This window comes from Danio rerio, chromosome 24 (genome assembly GCF_052040795.2).
Source record: "Danio rerio strain M-AB ecotype USA chromosome 24, GRCz13ab, whole genome shotgun sequence".
Lineage (NCBI taxonomy): Eukaryota > Metazoa > Chordata > Actinopteri > Cypriniformes > Danionidae > Danio > Danio rerio.
Window position 1 is genome coordinate 44,479,852 of NC_141044.1, and position 15,638 is coordinate 44,495,489.

The window sequence follows — 15,638 nt, forward strand, 5'->3', positions numbered from 1 at the left end:
AATTTAGGCTGTGGGCAGAGCTCAAGGTGTGGGTGTGACAGCCAGTGTTAATATCAATCCATAAGCAGATGTCATATTTAAGCTGACTTGAATAAACAAAATAAGGTTTGGGGGAGGAGCTTAAGGTGTGGATTTGGCAGTCATATTTAGGCTAACGCGAATGAAAATATGGCTATAGGCAGAGCTTAAGTTGTGGGTGTGTCAGTCAGTGTAAATAGCAATAATATTTCATGAGCAAGCATCATGTTTAAGCTGAGGCAAACTATAATAAGCCTGTAGGCGGAGTATAAGGGGTGGGTGGCAATCAGCACTCATAGCATTAATAATTCATGACTAGGACTCATATGTAGGCTGGCATAAATAAGCATAGGGCTGTGACATTATATGTGGGTGGAGAACTTACTGTAGATATAATTAATTGATAAGCAGGTGTCATATTTGGGCTGAGTTAAATATAAAAAAATATGGCTGTGAGACTGAGCTGTAGGCGGAGCTTAAGGTGTGGCAGTTAATGTTAATAGCATTAATAATTCATGAGAAAGTGTCATATTTAGGCTGAGGCTAATAAAATTAGTGGTGAGGAATTCATGAAAATATTCATATATTGACTACATTTATCAGGCTAGTTTATGAATAAAAATAAATAATATATACTTTTTTTTGTACAATTTTTGCACTTAATTTTTGTAATGCGAAAATGATGTATACAATTAGTAGCCAATTTAAACAGTGTAAATAATTACATAAACCTGTTCTGCTTGTGTTTCTGTACCATAAAATAATATTTAATTTAAATATATATATTTTAACAAAATTCATCACTTTACATGACAAGAATGGCTGTAATATATATAATTTTTTTGCATTAGCATAACATTATTTTACATGCATTACACATTTATTTAAATATTTCTTTATTTAATGCATTTTACCTGAATTTTGCACTGCATTGCCTTGTAATGAAATAAATAAATATTAATATTTTAGCAGAAATGTTTAGTGTTTGAGGGTTTTGTTTTGTATTTCTCATCTTGCAGTATGTCGAATCATTAGTGTTTGTCAGCTAATTAATCTCCACTGAACTCAACAGTACAACACACTGGAAGATCTCATTCAGAAAAGCGGATATACAGTATTTATGAGTGTCAAACTCAAGTGTTTCACTATACTGAAAGCAAACTAATGGCTGCATTAAAAAGAATTCATTAATAATTCACATACCAATGCACACAACTTAATGTTCATCTAATGATTTATTAATGAAGTGTACTGAATATTCATAATCTGCTAATCAGTCGTAGAGCTCATTGATAAAACACACGCAGCAGGACTTCTGCAATAGACTGAATAAGTGGCTCTGATTCTTGCTTCATGATGACCATCAGTAGGGTAAAGTACAGTAAAGTACAGTACAGGAGGTCAGAGAGACAAAGGGAAGACAGAAAGAGCACAGCAGTAAAGGATAAAAACCCTTTTGACTCAGTTGAACGACTCTACAGTAGGTAATCTTAGAGACAGTTCACCTAAAAAAAAACCTGTCGTCATTCATATCTAAATGTTTCTTTGTGCTATTGAACAGAATAATATTGACCTTGATAATTTCATAATTTTATCATAGTTTTTATCTCATAATTTAGAAATGTCATAGTTTAGATTTTTTTAATCTCAATTCATATTGTTTCATTTTTTTAGATTTTTATCTCATAATTTAGATTGTGTCGTTGTTTAAATTTTTATCTTATAATTTAGATTGTGGATTTAGTTTTTTTTAATCTCAATTCAGATTAAGTCTTTTTTTTTTAGATTTTTTATCTCATAATTTAGATTGTGTCATTGTTTTGATTTTTATCACATAATTAAGATTGTGTCGTTCAAATTTTTATCTCATAATTTAGGTCATGTCAGTTTAGATTTTTAACTCATAATCTAAATTGTGTCATTGTTTTGATATTTATTTCAATTTAGATTGTGTCATTGTTTTGATTGTTATCTCATAATTAAGATTGTGTCATTGTTTTGATTGTTATCTCATAATTAAGATTGTGTCATTGTTTTGATTGTTATCTCATAATTAAGATTGTGTCATTGTTTTGATTGTTATCTCATAATTAAGATTGTGTCATTGTTTTGATTGTTATCTCATAATTAAGATTGTGTCATTGTTTTGGTATATCTCAATTTAAATTGTCATTGTTTTGATTGTTATCTCATAATTAAGATTGTGTTAGTTTTGATATTTATCTCAAATTAGATTGTTTCATTGTTTTGATTTATTATCTCATAATTAAGATTGTGTCATAGTTCAGATTTTTTTATCATAATTTAAATTGTCATTGCTTAGATTTTTCTCAATCTCAATTTGATTGTGTTGTTGTTTTGATTATCTAATAATTTAGATCTGTGTCATTTTTTGATCATCTCATTATTTAGATTAGTGTATGACACTTTTTCACACAAAAGAAGATATTTTGCAGAATGTTGGGAACTGATGCCCATTGACACCAGTAGGTAATTAAAAATACAAAAGGAATCAATTGCTGCATTTTTTTAAACATTCTTCAAAATATCTTCTTTAGAGTTCAGCATTACAAAAACACTAAACGCTGAATAAATACTGAGTAAATGTCTATTTTTGAGTGAACTTTCCCTTTAAATCTGAACTCAGTCCTGACTTAATAACTCATTTCAATCAAATAACACTGAGATTTAACATGCAATTCTGAGGTTATTAAACCCATCTGATGCATTCAAACAATCTGCATGTTCAGCGAAATAAATAAATTAATTAATCAATAAAGACATCCCTCTTCAAACGTTTCGCCATTCTGAAGCTCAACAGTGAAATCAATAAAGACAAATACCCTTTATATTCTGAGCGCGTAATGACTCTCATTAAAACCATATTTACTCGGCCTGCCTGCACTTGACATCTGAAAGCAGAGGAAACACCTCGCAGTCTGAGCCACAGGATTTTATTTGCATGATTTTTTTCTTTTTACTCCAGATCTAATGTAAACTCGCCCGGAGCAACAAGCCTTGGGCGTCTCTTTGAAAATAAAATAAAATAAAAAAAATGGCCTTTCATCAAATTTTCTCTCTTATCTCGCCTTTTCTCTTCTTTTTCTGCACTTGGAAAAATATTTGTGCGGTTTCCCGTCGCCGGGTCATTAAAGCAACGGCGTTTGTTTGAGAGGAAAATATTAATATTTCATCAGGCGGCATGTATTTGGTGCCACAAAGCGTGTAATGGTGCTTATCAGAGCGATCAAATCAATTATTCTGCGTCGGGCTGACAAAAGCATCCGTTTGAGGAGCGTCAGCTGAGATTGCTTTGACTTTCATGTGTTCGCTGGATGTTTTCTGACACCGGAGATCTCTGAAGCTCAAGATGCCGTTTGTTTTTTAGATCCTGAACACTTTGTCGGGTTTTAATGTCGAGAGTCGCTGTAAGTCAATCACTGACACTCTGACTGATGCACCGCTCTAAAAAAAGGATTCATGGCATTGCATTATTATGATCAATATATTGCTTATTATGTTCATTACTTATTTAATGATCATCACATTTTTAAGGTAAGTGGTTGCAAACCATTTAGATGGGCTGGATTTACACAAATTAGATTTATTAATGTTCAACTTAATTTGTTTAATTTCAGATCAAAGAAATTGTTTGCAACTGCTTACCTTAAAACTATTGAACAAATCCAATGAATCATTTTTTATATTAATGAAATATAGATAAATATATAATTTTTTTTTTTCCCCCAAGGAAATTTGACATGAAATCTCTTGTCATGTCAACTTGCATCAGTCAAACTGACTAGAAATATTAAGTGAAACTTTGTATTATAAAAATGCTGAAGCCTGATTCAAATAAAAATAAGCTAAAAGCAACATAAGCAACATAATATTTGACTTTTTATCGCTAATTTTTTATAGCTTGCTGCAGTGACACTAATAAATTTATCTCATAATTTTAACTTTTTGCATTTTTTTTTTCATCTCAATTACCATTTGGTCTTGACTTTTGGAATATTTATCTTATGAGAAAAATCATTTATAATCTTAATTACCATTTAGTTGCCGTGAAAAAATAAATATTTTAGTCAAATAAAATGATCAGTTTACATCAATCAAACTGACTAGAAATATTAGGTTAAATTGGATAACAATGTATAAAAATAAGTTAAAGTAACAAAAATATTTCACTTTGTCATATAATGTTTTAGTGTGCTGCAGTGAAACTAATATGTGTATCTTATGCTTTTAACAATATTTATCTTATAATTAAACTTATAATGTTAATACTTTAGCATTTTTTTTTCATTATTTTTCTAGTGTGCTATATTGACACCAATGAATATATCTCATAATTTTACCTCATCATTTATCTCATAATTTTACCTCATCATTTATCTCATAATTTTAACTTATCGTTTATCTCATCATTTTAACTTATCATTTTTCTAATTATTTGTAATTTATCATTTACCTCATTATTTTAACTCATCATATATTTTACAATTTTACTCATCATTTATCTCATAATTTTACCTCTTCATTTATTTCATAATTTTACCTCATCATTTTTCTCATAATTTTAACTCATCATTTATCTCATTTTTTTAACTAATAATTTATCTCATAATTTTAACTTATCATTTATCTTATAATTTTGACTCATCATTTATCTCAAATTTTAACCATTTAGTTTCACTGTAAAGAATTTTATTTCTTGAGTAAAATAAACTTTTTAGTCATGTCAACAAGAAATATTAAGTTAAACCTTGCATACTTAAAAGTAAAAATAGCTGAAAACTGATTCCTTTATCACAATAATTTATTGATACAATAATTTAAAACATCAAAACAAAAAATACCTTAGAGCAACCTAAAAATATCTGCTGTCTTGACATTTTTTGTCATATTATTTATAGTGTGCTGCAGTAACAATGAATTTCTCATAAATGTAACTTTCTGCATTTCTTGTTTTTATCCTTATCATTTAGCATGAAAATGTAAAAAAAATGAACTTTATATATATTTGCATATATTATGAGAATTTTTATTATGAGAAAATGCTATTAAGTTCTCACAATTTAGCATTTTGTCACAATTATCTAATAGAATTATCTAATGCCTAAATTAGTCCTTGTTTAATTAATCATAATTATATTTTCTCATCCTCTATTAACATAATATGGACTTATAAAAGTACTTAAAGTTTTAATATATTGTTTTACTCTTTAATCTCACATTTATTTAATAATTCTGACATATCTCAAAAAATAAAAATCATTTATTTTGTCATAATTTTAGTTAAAAATGTCATTAAAACGTTCTGGTGATTATGATTATTAATCTTAATTTAAACTTGAAAATTTGCAGAGTATAATTCATATTTGGATTTCTTTAAACCTCATAAGTGCACCTTTTTAAACTCAGCACTATGATTCAACATGACTTTTCCCTAAAGTGCCAATTTCAGAGCGACCAATGAGGTGAGTGTGGGGGCGGGGCTCTCTGTTTGATTGACAGGTCAGTGTGAGTGCAGAGGTGTAAAAATGAAGACAGCAGAAACACACTGAAGATCATCAGATGAATCAGAGTGAATACTGTAGAAAGGAGGAAGATCTCCTACCGTTTCTTCATCACCAGCACCACGCCGAGGAAGATGATGACGAAGAGTAAAATCCCAGCGATAACACCGGCAATTTTCACCGTATGATCCGTCTGCTTTTCTGGCTCCACCGCGTCCGGTTTACGGGTTGCAGCACCTGAAACAGCACATCCAGAAGAGCAGAGGAGTCACGGATATTATGATATTAACAATGAGATATGAGGACAGACAGAAACACTGGCCAAACATTACTAACAAGAAAGCAAACAAAACATACGTGATCATGTGCTTTAGGTTAGTATTAGTAAACAGTTAATCAAGCATTGTTTTTATTATTAGTAAATGAAGACTTGTGAATCTCGACTCTACAAAATCCAGTGCTCAGCATATATGCGTACACCCCTCACACATCTCTCTTTAAAATTGATGTTTAATAGGAAGCTCTACAATATTATATTTGTGCATATACATTAGATTAGTCAGTACTGAGAACAAATCTAGAGCTGATCTAACAAAATAACTTAAGACAATAGTCCAAACACTGGTACAGCCTAATTTATATATTAGAGAAAAATATTAAATACAAATTAAAAAAATAAAAAAAAATAAAGAATTTTTTTTTTTAATTATGTAGGTTGTAATTTTTGCCATTTTTGCTTGAATTTAAATGCATTTTCTTTCAGTTTCTAAATTTTTTGGTAACTGAAATATTATTTTCATAAATATATCTGTTTAATAAATCTGTTTTGTTTAAATGCACCAAAGTACACTGACTATATTCACTGAGAAATGGAGCGACATATTCATGTTCAAAACAGGCTGAAATTATGATTATTTATTTCATGAATATATATATATATATATATATATATATATATATATATATATATATATATATATATATATATATATATGATACAATACAGTAGATAATATATAAATTATAGTAAACGTCTGCTCAGGAAAATTTAGTTCAGCAAAATATTTGGCAAACTATTATTATTATTTATTATATTATAAAGTGTATAATTTTTAGGCTCAGTCCCTTGTTCATGAGGGGTCGCCACAGCGGAATGAACCGTCAACTATTTCAGCATATGTTTTACACAGTGGATGCCCTTCCAGCTGCAACCCAGTACTGGAAAAACACCTATACACACTCATTCACACACACACTCATACACTACGGCCAGTGTAGTTGATCAGTTCCCCTATAGCGCATGTGTTTGGACTGTGGGGCAAACCGGAGCACCGGGAGGAAACCCACGCCAACACGGGGAGAACATGCAAACTCCACACAGACCCAGCCAGGACTTGAATCAGCGACCTTCTTGCTGTGAGCCCACAGTGCTAACCACTGAGCCACCGTGTCACCCATGTATAATTTTATCAAATAATTATTTAACGCAAATGTTAATTTAATTTATAGTAATATAATAATAATAATAATACCATATGGTAATAATAAATTATTTCTCGAGCTATTTTTAGATAAAACATCAGAGGTTTATGAAACATAACCTAAAAAAATCCCATTTTTATGTCACAGAATGATCTGTTTCATCATTTTTAATAGTTACTGCACGATGTCTTTATTTTGACATTTATTCATTATTATGCCATAATTGTGGCTTTTCTTCTTAAAACAGGGGCTTGATGTTTTCATAATTAAGGCTTGGTGTTAGATTTTTATTTGAAATAAAATGCCCTATTTGAATCTCTTCATCCAGCACCACTGTGCAGCATCAACCTGGATGATGTGACTGCAGCCATATTGCAGCACCGCACACCAGCTGATTGGTGGAGAGGAGACAGAGTGATGAAGCCCATTATGATATGGGGATAGTTTAGAGGCCATGATGGACAGAGACCTGTGGGCAGATTTGGCCAGGACGCCGGGGTTAAACCCCTACTCTTTATTGAAGGACATCCTGAGATTATTAATAACCAAAGGGAGTCAGGAGCTCGGTTTAACGTCTCATCTAAAAGACGGCGCTCACTGAGCAGTATAGAGTCCCCATCACTATACTGGGATGTTATGACCCACACAGACTGCAGGTTGAGCGCCCCCTGCTGGCCTCACTAACACCATGTCCAATCGTAACCTAGCTTTCCCATGTGGTTTCCCATCCAGGTACTGACCTGCTTAGCTTCAGTGGACAACCATGGGAGAGTTGCAGAGCTAGCAGCCAGCTTAATTCATAATGCCAGCTATTTCATAATTCACTTTTTATTGACATAATTGTGACTTATGTGAGGATTTCAACAATTAAAGCTTGTTTTTTATTTAAGAAAATGACATTTTAAAACTTTGTATATAATTTTCCCTTTCATCTCATAATTAACACTTGGTATTTCATTAGAAAACTTTTAAACCGCACATTTGCACCATTAACTAATTTCGACTCATCTCATAATTAACGATTACTGTATTCCATACATTTAATTATTTACATAGTTTAGAATTTTCATCTAATTATTTTCTCATAGTTTTAGCTTTTTATCTCAGAATTGAGAGTTTTTGGCATATTTTAGAGTATTTATCTCAGAATTGAGAGTTTTTGGCATATTTTAGAGTATTTATCTCAGAATTGAGAGTTTTTGGCATATTTTAGAGTATTTATCTCAGATTTGGAGGTTTTTTTGCACAAGTTTTGACTTTTAGTCAAGTTAGTGATTTTTCATACTTTCTAATATTTCAGTTTTAACTCATAAAGTATGTCAGAATCTAGATATATAGTTTTATCTTTGTTTTATAAATACATAATCTACGATAATCTTATACTCATGTTAAACCAAAGCATATTTGTTTGTACATATGAATGATATGAAAGCAGCTAAACTGTCTTTTATTCAGTATGTCCAGCTGTATCTCGGCAGTGTACGTTACTGATCGACTCTTGCTGCTTTATTCTGTATATCAGTATGATGAGGCATTTCTTTTCTTACTCTAGGACTGAAGACAGCAGGTCTGATTATTAGCATAAGAGCATTATTGTCTGAAGGCTGTTGTTGTGTTTTCTCGGACTGGATACACAGAAAAACCCCCACAGCACTCACTGACTCACACACCAGTTACTCAAACAAACCAAAGACGATGAAGATATATGTAAATAAAGAAATGAAGAATACATTTTACATAATAATAATGAAGATTTGCTTACAGCACAACATTTTATGCAATAAAGTATATAAGAAACTTAAGAAAATAAAGGGAAAAAGCATTTTAAATTTTAAAATTAAATGTAAATTAAAGCTAAATATCTATCCAATTATGGTAAAATGCAATATAACAACAATAGATAAATAAGTAAATAAATAAATAAAATTTAGCGCTGAAAGCACTAAATATTTATAAAAAAATAAAATACAATGAATGTATGCAATTATTATTTCATTCATTCACATTATGCACCAATATTTATGTTTTTATGATTACCTCTACATATTTTTCCACATTATTTCAAGAATTTATTATTTTATAGAATTTTTTTATTATTTACTTTGCTAAAATATGCACATAATATGCTTTATATAATCACAAAAACATATATTTAAATAATAATACCAGCTACCTGTAGAAAAACAAAGCTTTAATAAAAACACGTGGCTTTTTTAATGTGTGTTAGGTGGGCGGTTTCAGCATTAATCCTCCACAACGCATCGACTGAGGGCTAAAAGTCTGCATTTACAGCTGTGGAGGATGAGATTTGTCACCCGGGACTGTTCAACAGTGTAAATATTGAAATGTAATTTAGCGGTCAGGGTTTGCTGGGTCATATTGACTCCTGTGACGGACATCAGCGCTGAATAAAAACAGCTCATTTACTGTCTGCTGTCGGCGTTTATTTCCACAGCAAATGCATGAATTCAGAAAGCAGATTCAGCTAATAGAGGATGACCTTCTGTCAGAGATCAGATCAAGCTCATCACACGGAAAACACGGCATTACCTTTCAGCAGCGCTTACTGAGGTAAACAAGCACACACACACACACACACACACACACACACACACACACACACACACACACACACACACACACACACACACACACACACACACACACACACACACACACACACACACACAAAGGATATATACTAATAGATCATACATAACTACTGAGGGGAAATAAGAGTAACCATGAAGACATGTTCAGCTCATAATTCACTCTAAAACAATTGAATTTAAAATATTAACAAATCACATTTTGGCATTTATATTTTCAAATATCTCATTTAAGCCCAAAGTTCATATTTGAATCCATGTAGTCTTGATTTATATCAATAATGGCTTTTTTTATCACGCTCCCATCTTTTTTATTAAATTTAGGACTGTGCAAACATTAAAGTGCATATTTAAAAACACTAAACAATAAATAAATCAATGAATAAATAAATAAAAATAAAAATAATATGACAAAAATATTATGCTAAAAAGCTATTATGTGCAAAAGGTAATTATGTATACATACAATGGTTTTGTCTGGTTCTCAAATATGATTTGCTGATAGCAACGATTCTGCAACAACAGCACTCGTACAGCCTCTTCAGCAGATCTATATACTCACTAGAGTTTGATAAATATCACAGCTGTTGGACAACATAATGCACTTTTGAGGCTTTTTTTTAGGTGAGAATGTAGTTGTTTAGATAGAAACTATGCAGTTTATTTATAAATAAAGTGCCTATTTTAAATATTTATCATTTTTGGAAATACAGCGCATAGGTGGCCATCAGCCTGCCATACTGAGCAAAGCTAAGACAGTTGCCGTTCCACCACAAGATGGCGACAGAGACCACATAATAAGCACTTAGTGGAGAAAAACTCAGCATAATTTCTAACTACAGCTGATCAAATCATTATAACACAGGTAAGTGACACTAAGCTGATCTCTCTTTTTTATATGTTGTAGTGCTGTATTTACACCACAGTAATCTGCTAGTTTTATGCTTTGCTTGGGCTTTTCGGGGTTAATAGACCCTTTTCACAAGAGTGTTATGATGCGTGTAACATCATATTCTTTTTTTTAATGTATGAACATTTATATGTATTTATGTATGTATTATATCATCTTTGCTTCAACTTATAAAAAACTACCGCTTATGCGAGGCATTTCTAATGCACAGTCTGTGGGTGCAGGACAGTAAATTTGACGTTAATCTCTTCTCTGGCTCTCGTCATCAGTCTCACACCATTTTGTTTTCCTTTTTTTATTATATGTGTTGATAACATCATCGTGGAGTTTTTCCTTTTAATATTTGAGCAAGTAAGATTGTAAAAAAATATATTCTCTATTCTCCCATTCAGTGCGCTTTAAGTTTTCCCAACTATGACGACTTCCACTACTGAGAAACCCGGAAATGTGAAAAAGGCTCATTATTGAGATCTCCTGATTGCAACAGAAATACTGGGATATCTGTGTAGACTGATGGCATTTCATGCTGTTCAGCCTTATAATCTTAAAATGCGAGCAAAATCAGCTGTTTTGTCATCACTTTAGACATTACGCTAGAGAATCATTCAAACACTAGCTGTAAAGAGACGTTGGTGAAGGAGCAACGGCTTCGGCTGTTCTGTCAGCTGCAGATGTGAATGAATGGCTAGAGAAAGTAGTTCCTCTTAGGGTTTCTAGACTCTCCGCTTTATATTTTCTTTTTTATATGCACGATTGTGCTGAATTTTTGTATAAATGGAATATCACATGAGTAGCAGTGCAATGTGGCTGTATATCAGCACTGGTGGGACACTTAGGCACTCGGCCTGCAGCCTCGAGCCAATAAACCAGTGTTGATACACAGCCATACTGCACTGCTACTCATGTGATACTGCTCATTTATATATATATATATAAATATATACATACATACACACAAACTAAATATGATCTAATAATTTAAAATATAAATGTAATTGTCTCTATTCTAATCATTGTGCAAAATATAATAATATCTTAGAAATAAATAAACATTTCCAATAAAAATGCACTACTGTGCTGTAATTTCCTACAATTCCAGTAAAAATGCTACTATATATATTGTGTATCTATATATACTGTGTAAGTATATATTGTGTATATATACAGACACAACATGCACGCTCACACACACACACTGCTTCTGACCTGTTAGTTGGCTGTCGCCGGCAGCGGGTGCGATACGCACATACGGCGTGGTGAGTTGAGTCACAATAATGGCAGCTAGAAGAAGAGAAGAGAACCAGCAAACATGCAGAGAGAAACAGACAGACAGACGGACAGACGGATAAACAGACAGGCAAGGCAAATGTTATTATTATTGCAGAGATGCAGAGACACTAGAGAGACAGCGCCACAGCACTTTCACAACATCACTTAATTAGTGCATCTTAATCAGTTTGGACTTTATCACATTTGAGGTTTATCAAAATTAAACAAATATTTTGTCATATGAAAACTTTATTTTGCATTCATTTATTCATTTATTTGAAATCATTATTTATTTATTTCATTTTTTTTTTTTTAGAGTTTTAGACTTTAGTTTTAGACTTTTTTGTAAAAAAAAATGTCTAAATCATCATAACTTATAACTATCAGAATAATAATTATTATTTACAATTATTGTTTATAGTCATGTCTGATATCTCATGATTTAAATTATTTTCTCTCCACAGAATTATGACATAACACAACCTCAATGTATTACCTTTAAAACAGACTATCTTGTCCACTAGTTTCCATGTTTGATGTGCGTCACACTATACTGAAATAAATCTGAGCCGAGTGAATGTGCTGTCTATGTAGTGCTCCACCTCGCTCACTTCTGAGGGTGCATTTCAGTTAGCAGAGAGAAACAGTGCAGTTTAGGAGAAAGACAGAGATATATTATCATCATGCTCAGTCAGAATTAATGATAGCTGCATATTAAAGATCAGCCAATCACTGCATTCACTTATTGACATGTAGAGTTGAAGAAACAGTTATACACCCTCCTGTGAAATTATTATTTACAAATGTTCCCCAGGTGCTGTTTAGGAGAGCATTTAAACAATAGTTCTGATCTAATAACTCATTTCTTTAGTCTGCCATAATGACAGTACATGATATTTTACTAGTTATTTGTGGTCTTGAATGTGAACCTGTCAGTGCTCTAGTGGGATGCATGCGTCCCTTTTCGTATGATAGGTAGAGACCATAATAGGCCGTTTATACAGTATTGTATGAACATAGTGGAATTTTGATTAGCATTAGCACTGAAATGGTCTGCAGAATGTAAATCTGCTACAATATAAGTGTTATACGTGTTAATTTCCAAATGTTTTCAGTTTCAGAATGCTCTCAATGCAGACATTCAATTCAATTCCTCTTTATTTCTCTAGCGCCTGAACAGTGTAGATCGTGTCAAAGCAGCTGAACATAGAGGTTCTAGTAAACTGAAACAGAGTCAGTCCAGTTTTCAGAGTTCAGTTTAGTTCAGTTCAGTGTGGTTTAATTTTCACTGCTGAAAGTCCAAACACTGAAGAGCAAATCCATCCATGGCCATCTGTTCAGTGTTCAGGGTGTTATTGCTCCAGTCCAAAATGGAGAGTAATAGATGCAAGTGACTCAGAGAAGTCACTTTAAAGGGTTAATTAGGTAAAGTAGGCAAGCTATTGTATATTAGGTTGGTTCTGTAGAAACGTAAAAAATCGATCTTTTTAATATTGATCATTGCAACCCTCAGAAAAAGATTTTTTTTTCCTTGTTCAGAGTTTGTCTTGTTATTGGTCCAAATATCTCAAAAATCTTAAATCAAGAAGCGTTTTCTAGACACGCCAAACATACTGTTTTGTTTATAGAAATATTTAGTCAAAATTAAGAAGTGAAACAATTAAATAATATGAAAATAAGTTAACTTTACTTATTTTGCAACGTCATTTTATTATCTCATAATTATGACCGGCCGTGCAACTATAAATTATCTCATTATTTGAGTTTTTATTTCATGATCGATTCCCATCATAAACTATTACACAACATCAAATTTTCATAAACCTGGAGTTATCATCACAATGTTAATTTATCATAATTTTTAACTTCTCATAATTATCTCATAAATGCCGGCAGCTATCAGTCTGAAACTCTCACATGGTTAATTTATTATCTCATAGTTATGACCCGTCTCATAATTATGATTTATCTCATTGTTTGTCAATTTGGAGCTTTTATTTCATGACTGCTTATCATCATAAACACTTACACTATATATATTTTTTTAAATCTTGAGTTTTTAAATCACATAACGTTGAATTTTTTGTCTTATAATTTTGCCTTTCAATCATAATTTTAACCGTTTATCTCATAATTACAACTTTATCGGACAATAATAATTTTTAAATGATAAACTATAATCAACTTTTCATCTTTTAATTACAACTTTTCATATGTTATGTCAACATTTGTATGTTATTATTATTATTATTATTATTGTTATTATTATTATTACTGTTTAAAAGAAAAAAATTACTTATGAAATTAGACAATTTTTACTGGATTTTTTAGAAAATGATTCTTGATTTAAGATTTTTTTTTTGATATTTGGACTAAAAACAAGACAAAAAACCTGAGCAATAAATATATATATATATATATATATATATATATATATATATATATATAAATAAATAAATAAATAAATATATATATATATATATATATATATATATATATATATATTTATTTATTTATTTTTATTTTTTTTGCAGTGCATTAACATAAGTAATTTAAGTCAAATAATGTTAATAATGCTCTTATAGAAATTATTATAAAATAAATAATAGCCTGCATTTCACAGGAGGGCTAACAATTTAATCTTCAACTCTAAATGTACAGAAACGCTCAAAAATCCTCCTTTGGTGTGTGTTTCATCACACACTTTCTGCATATAATGCTGTGTTTGAAACATCTGAAGCCTGCGCTCGATTTCATGCTTAATCAGTTTTAATAAATGCATTAAATGCACAAAGCAGAATCTGCGTCAGATGGTTTCCAGTTTACGAGTGTCTCCAAATCTCTCATTTGCATGGAGCAGGCTTGACTCCATTAGAGACGTGGCATGTAGACAGGAGAATAGATGATGCACCATCTGCACTCAATTAAACAGCAAACAGCGGCAGAAAGAGCTTCAGACTCTCCTAATGGTCCACCAGAGGTCAGAAAGCAGCGGTTCTGGACACTCGGTGTGTTTGCAGCGCTGTGATTCTCCATCTGCCGCCGCGTGTCTGATGTCTCCCTGCAGACTCCTCAAACTACACTACGCTCTATTCCAACACTGCATTTCATGACTGTGCTTTCAAGGATACAGAACGGCTGTGTTTTAGCTGCCGCTCAAGGACTAAATCTGAACCCAAACATCCGATTTATTGAGCAAAACATGCTTGACTATTAAAAGTTTGTTTATTTGTGTTTAGTGTTAAATGTGTGCACTGCATAGTGTCTAAGTGTGCTAAACCGTGTCTAAAAAAAGTGTGTGTTGTGCACTGTTTAGTATGCACTTTGTAATATGGAGTGTAGTATGCAATATATAGTAGGCAGTGTGTAGTGTTCAGTGCATAGTGTATAATGTATGCATCAATTATGTAGTGTACAGTGTGTAATGTCTAGCATGCATCATCTAGCATGCAGTGGATGCTATGTAGTGTGTGCAGTGCAGTTTCTAGTGTGCACTGTTTACTATGCGTTGTCTAGTATGTAGTGTGCAGTGCATAGTGTCTAGTGTGCAGTGCAGTATGCAATGTATAGTGTGTACTGTGTAGTGTGCAGTATGCATTATGTCTATACATGAGTTTGTGTCTAGTGTGCGTTGTTTGGTATCCATTGTATAGGATGCTGTGTGTAATGTGTATTGTGTCCATCGTCTAGTATGCAGCGAGTAGTGTAGTGTGCAATGCATAATGTCTAGTGTGCATGTCTGATGTCAAGTATGCAGTGTAGTAGTAGTGTGTGCGGTGCAAATTCTCTAGTGTGCAGTTCGCATCGTCTAGTTTTCAGTGTGTAGTG

General features: G+C 32.0%; 1 protein-coding gene across 1 annotated transcript in view; it reads right to left on the minus strand.

Moving 5' to 3' along the window:
- ptprma (protein tyrosine phosphatase receptor type Ma) overlaps positions 1-15,638 on the minus strand; it is a gene marked incomplete at both ends in the record, with an annotated part of 253,813 nt that overhangs the window by 44,003 nt on the left and 194,172 nt on the right. The window contains 2 exon segments of the mRNA NM_001018133.2: positions 5,642-5,777; positions 11,748-11,822. Coding sequence (NP_001018143.1) covers positions 5,642-5,777; positions 11,748-11,822 — 211 coding nt within the window.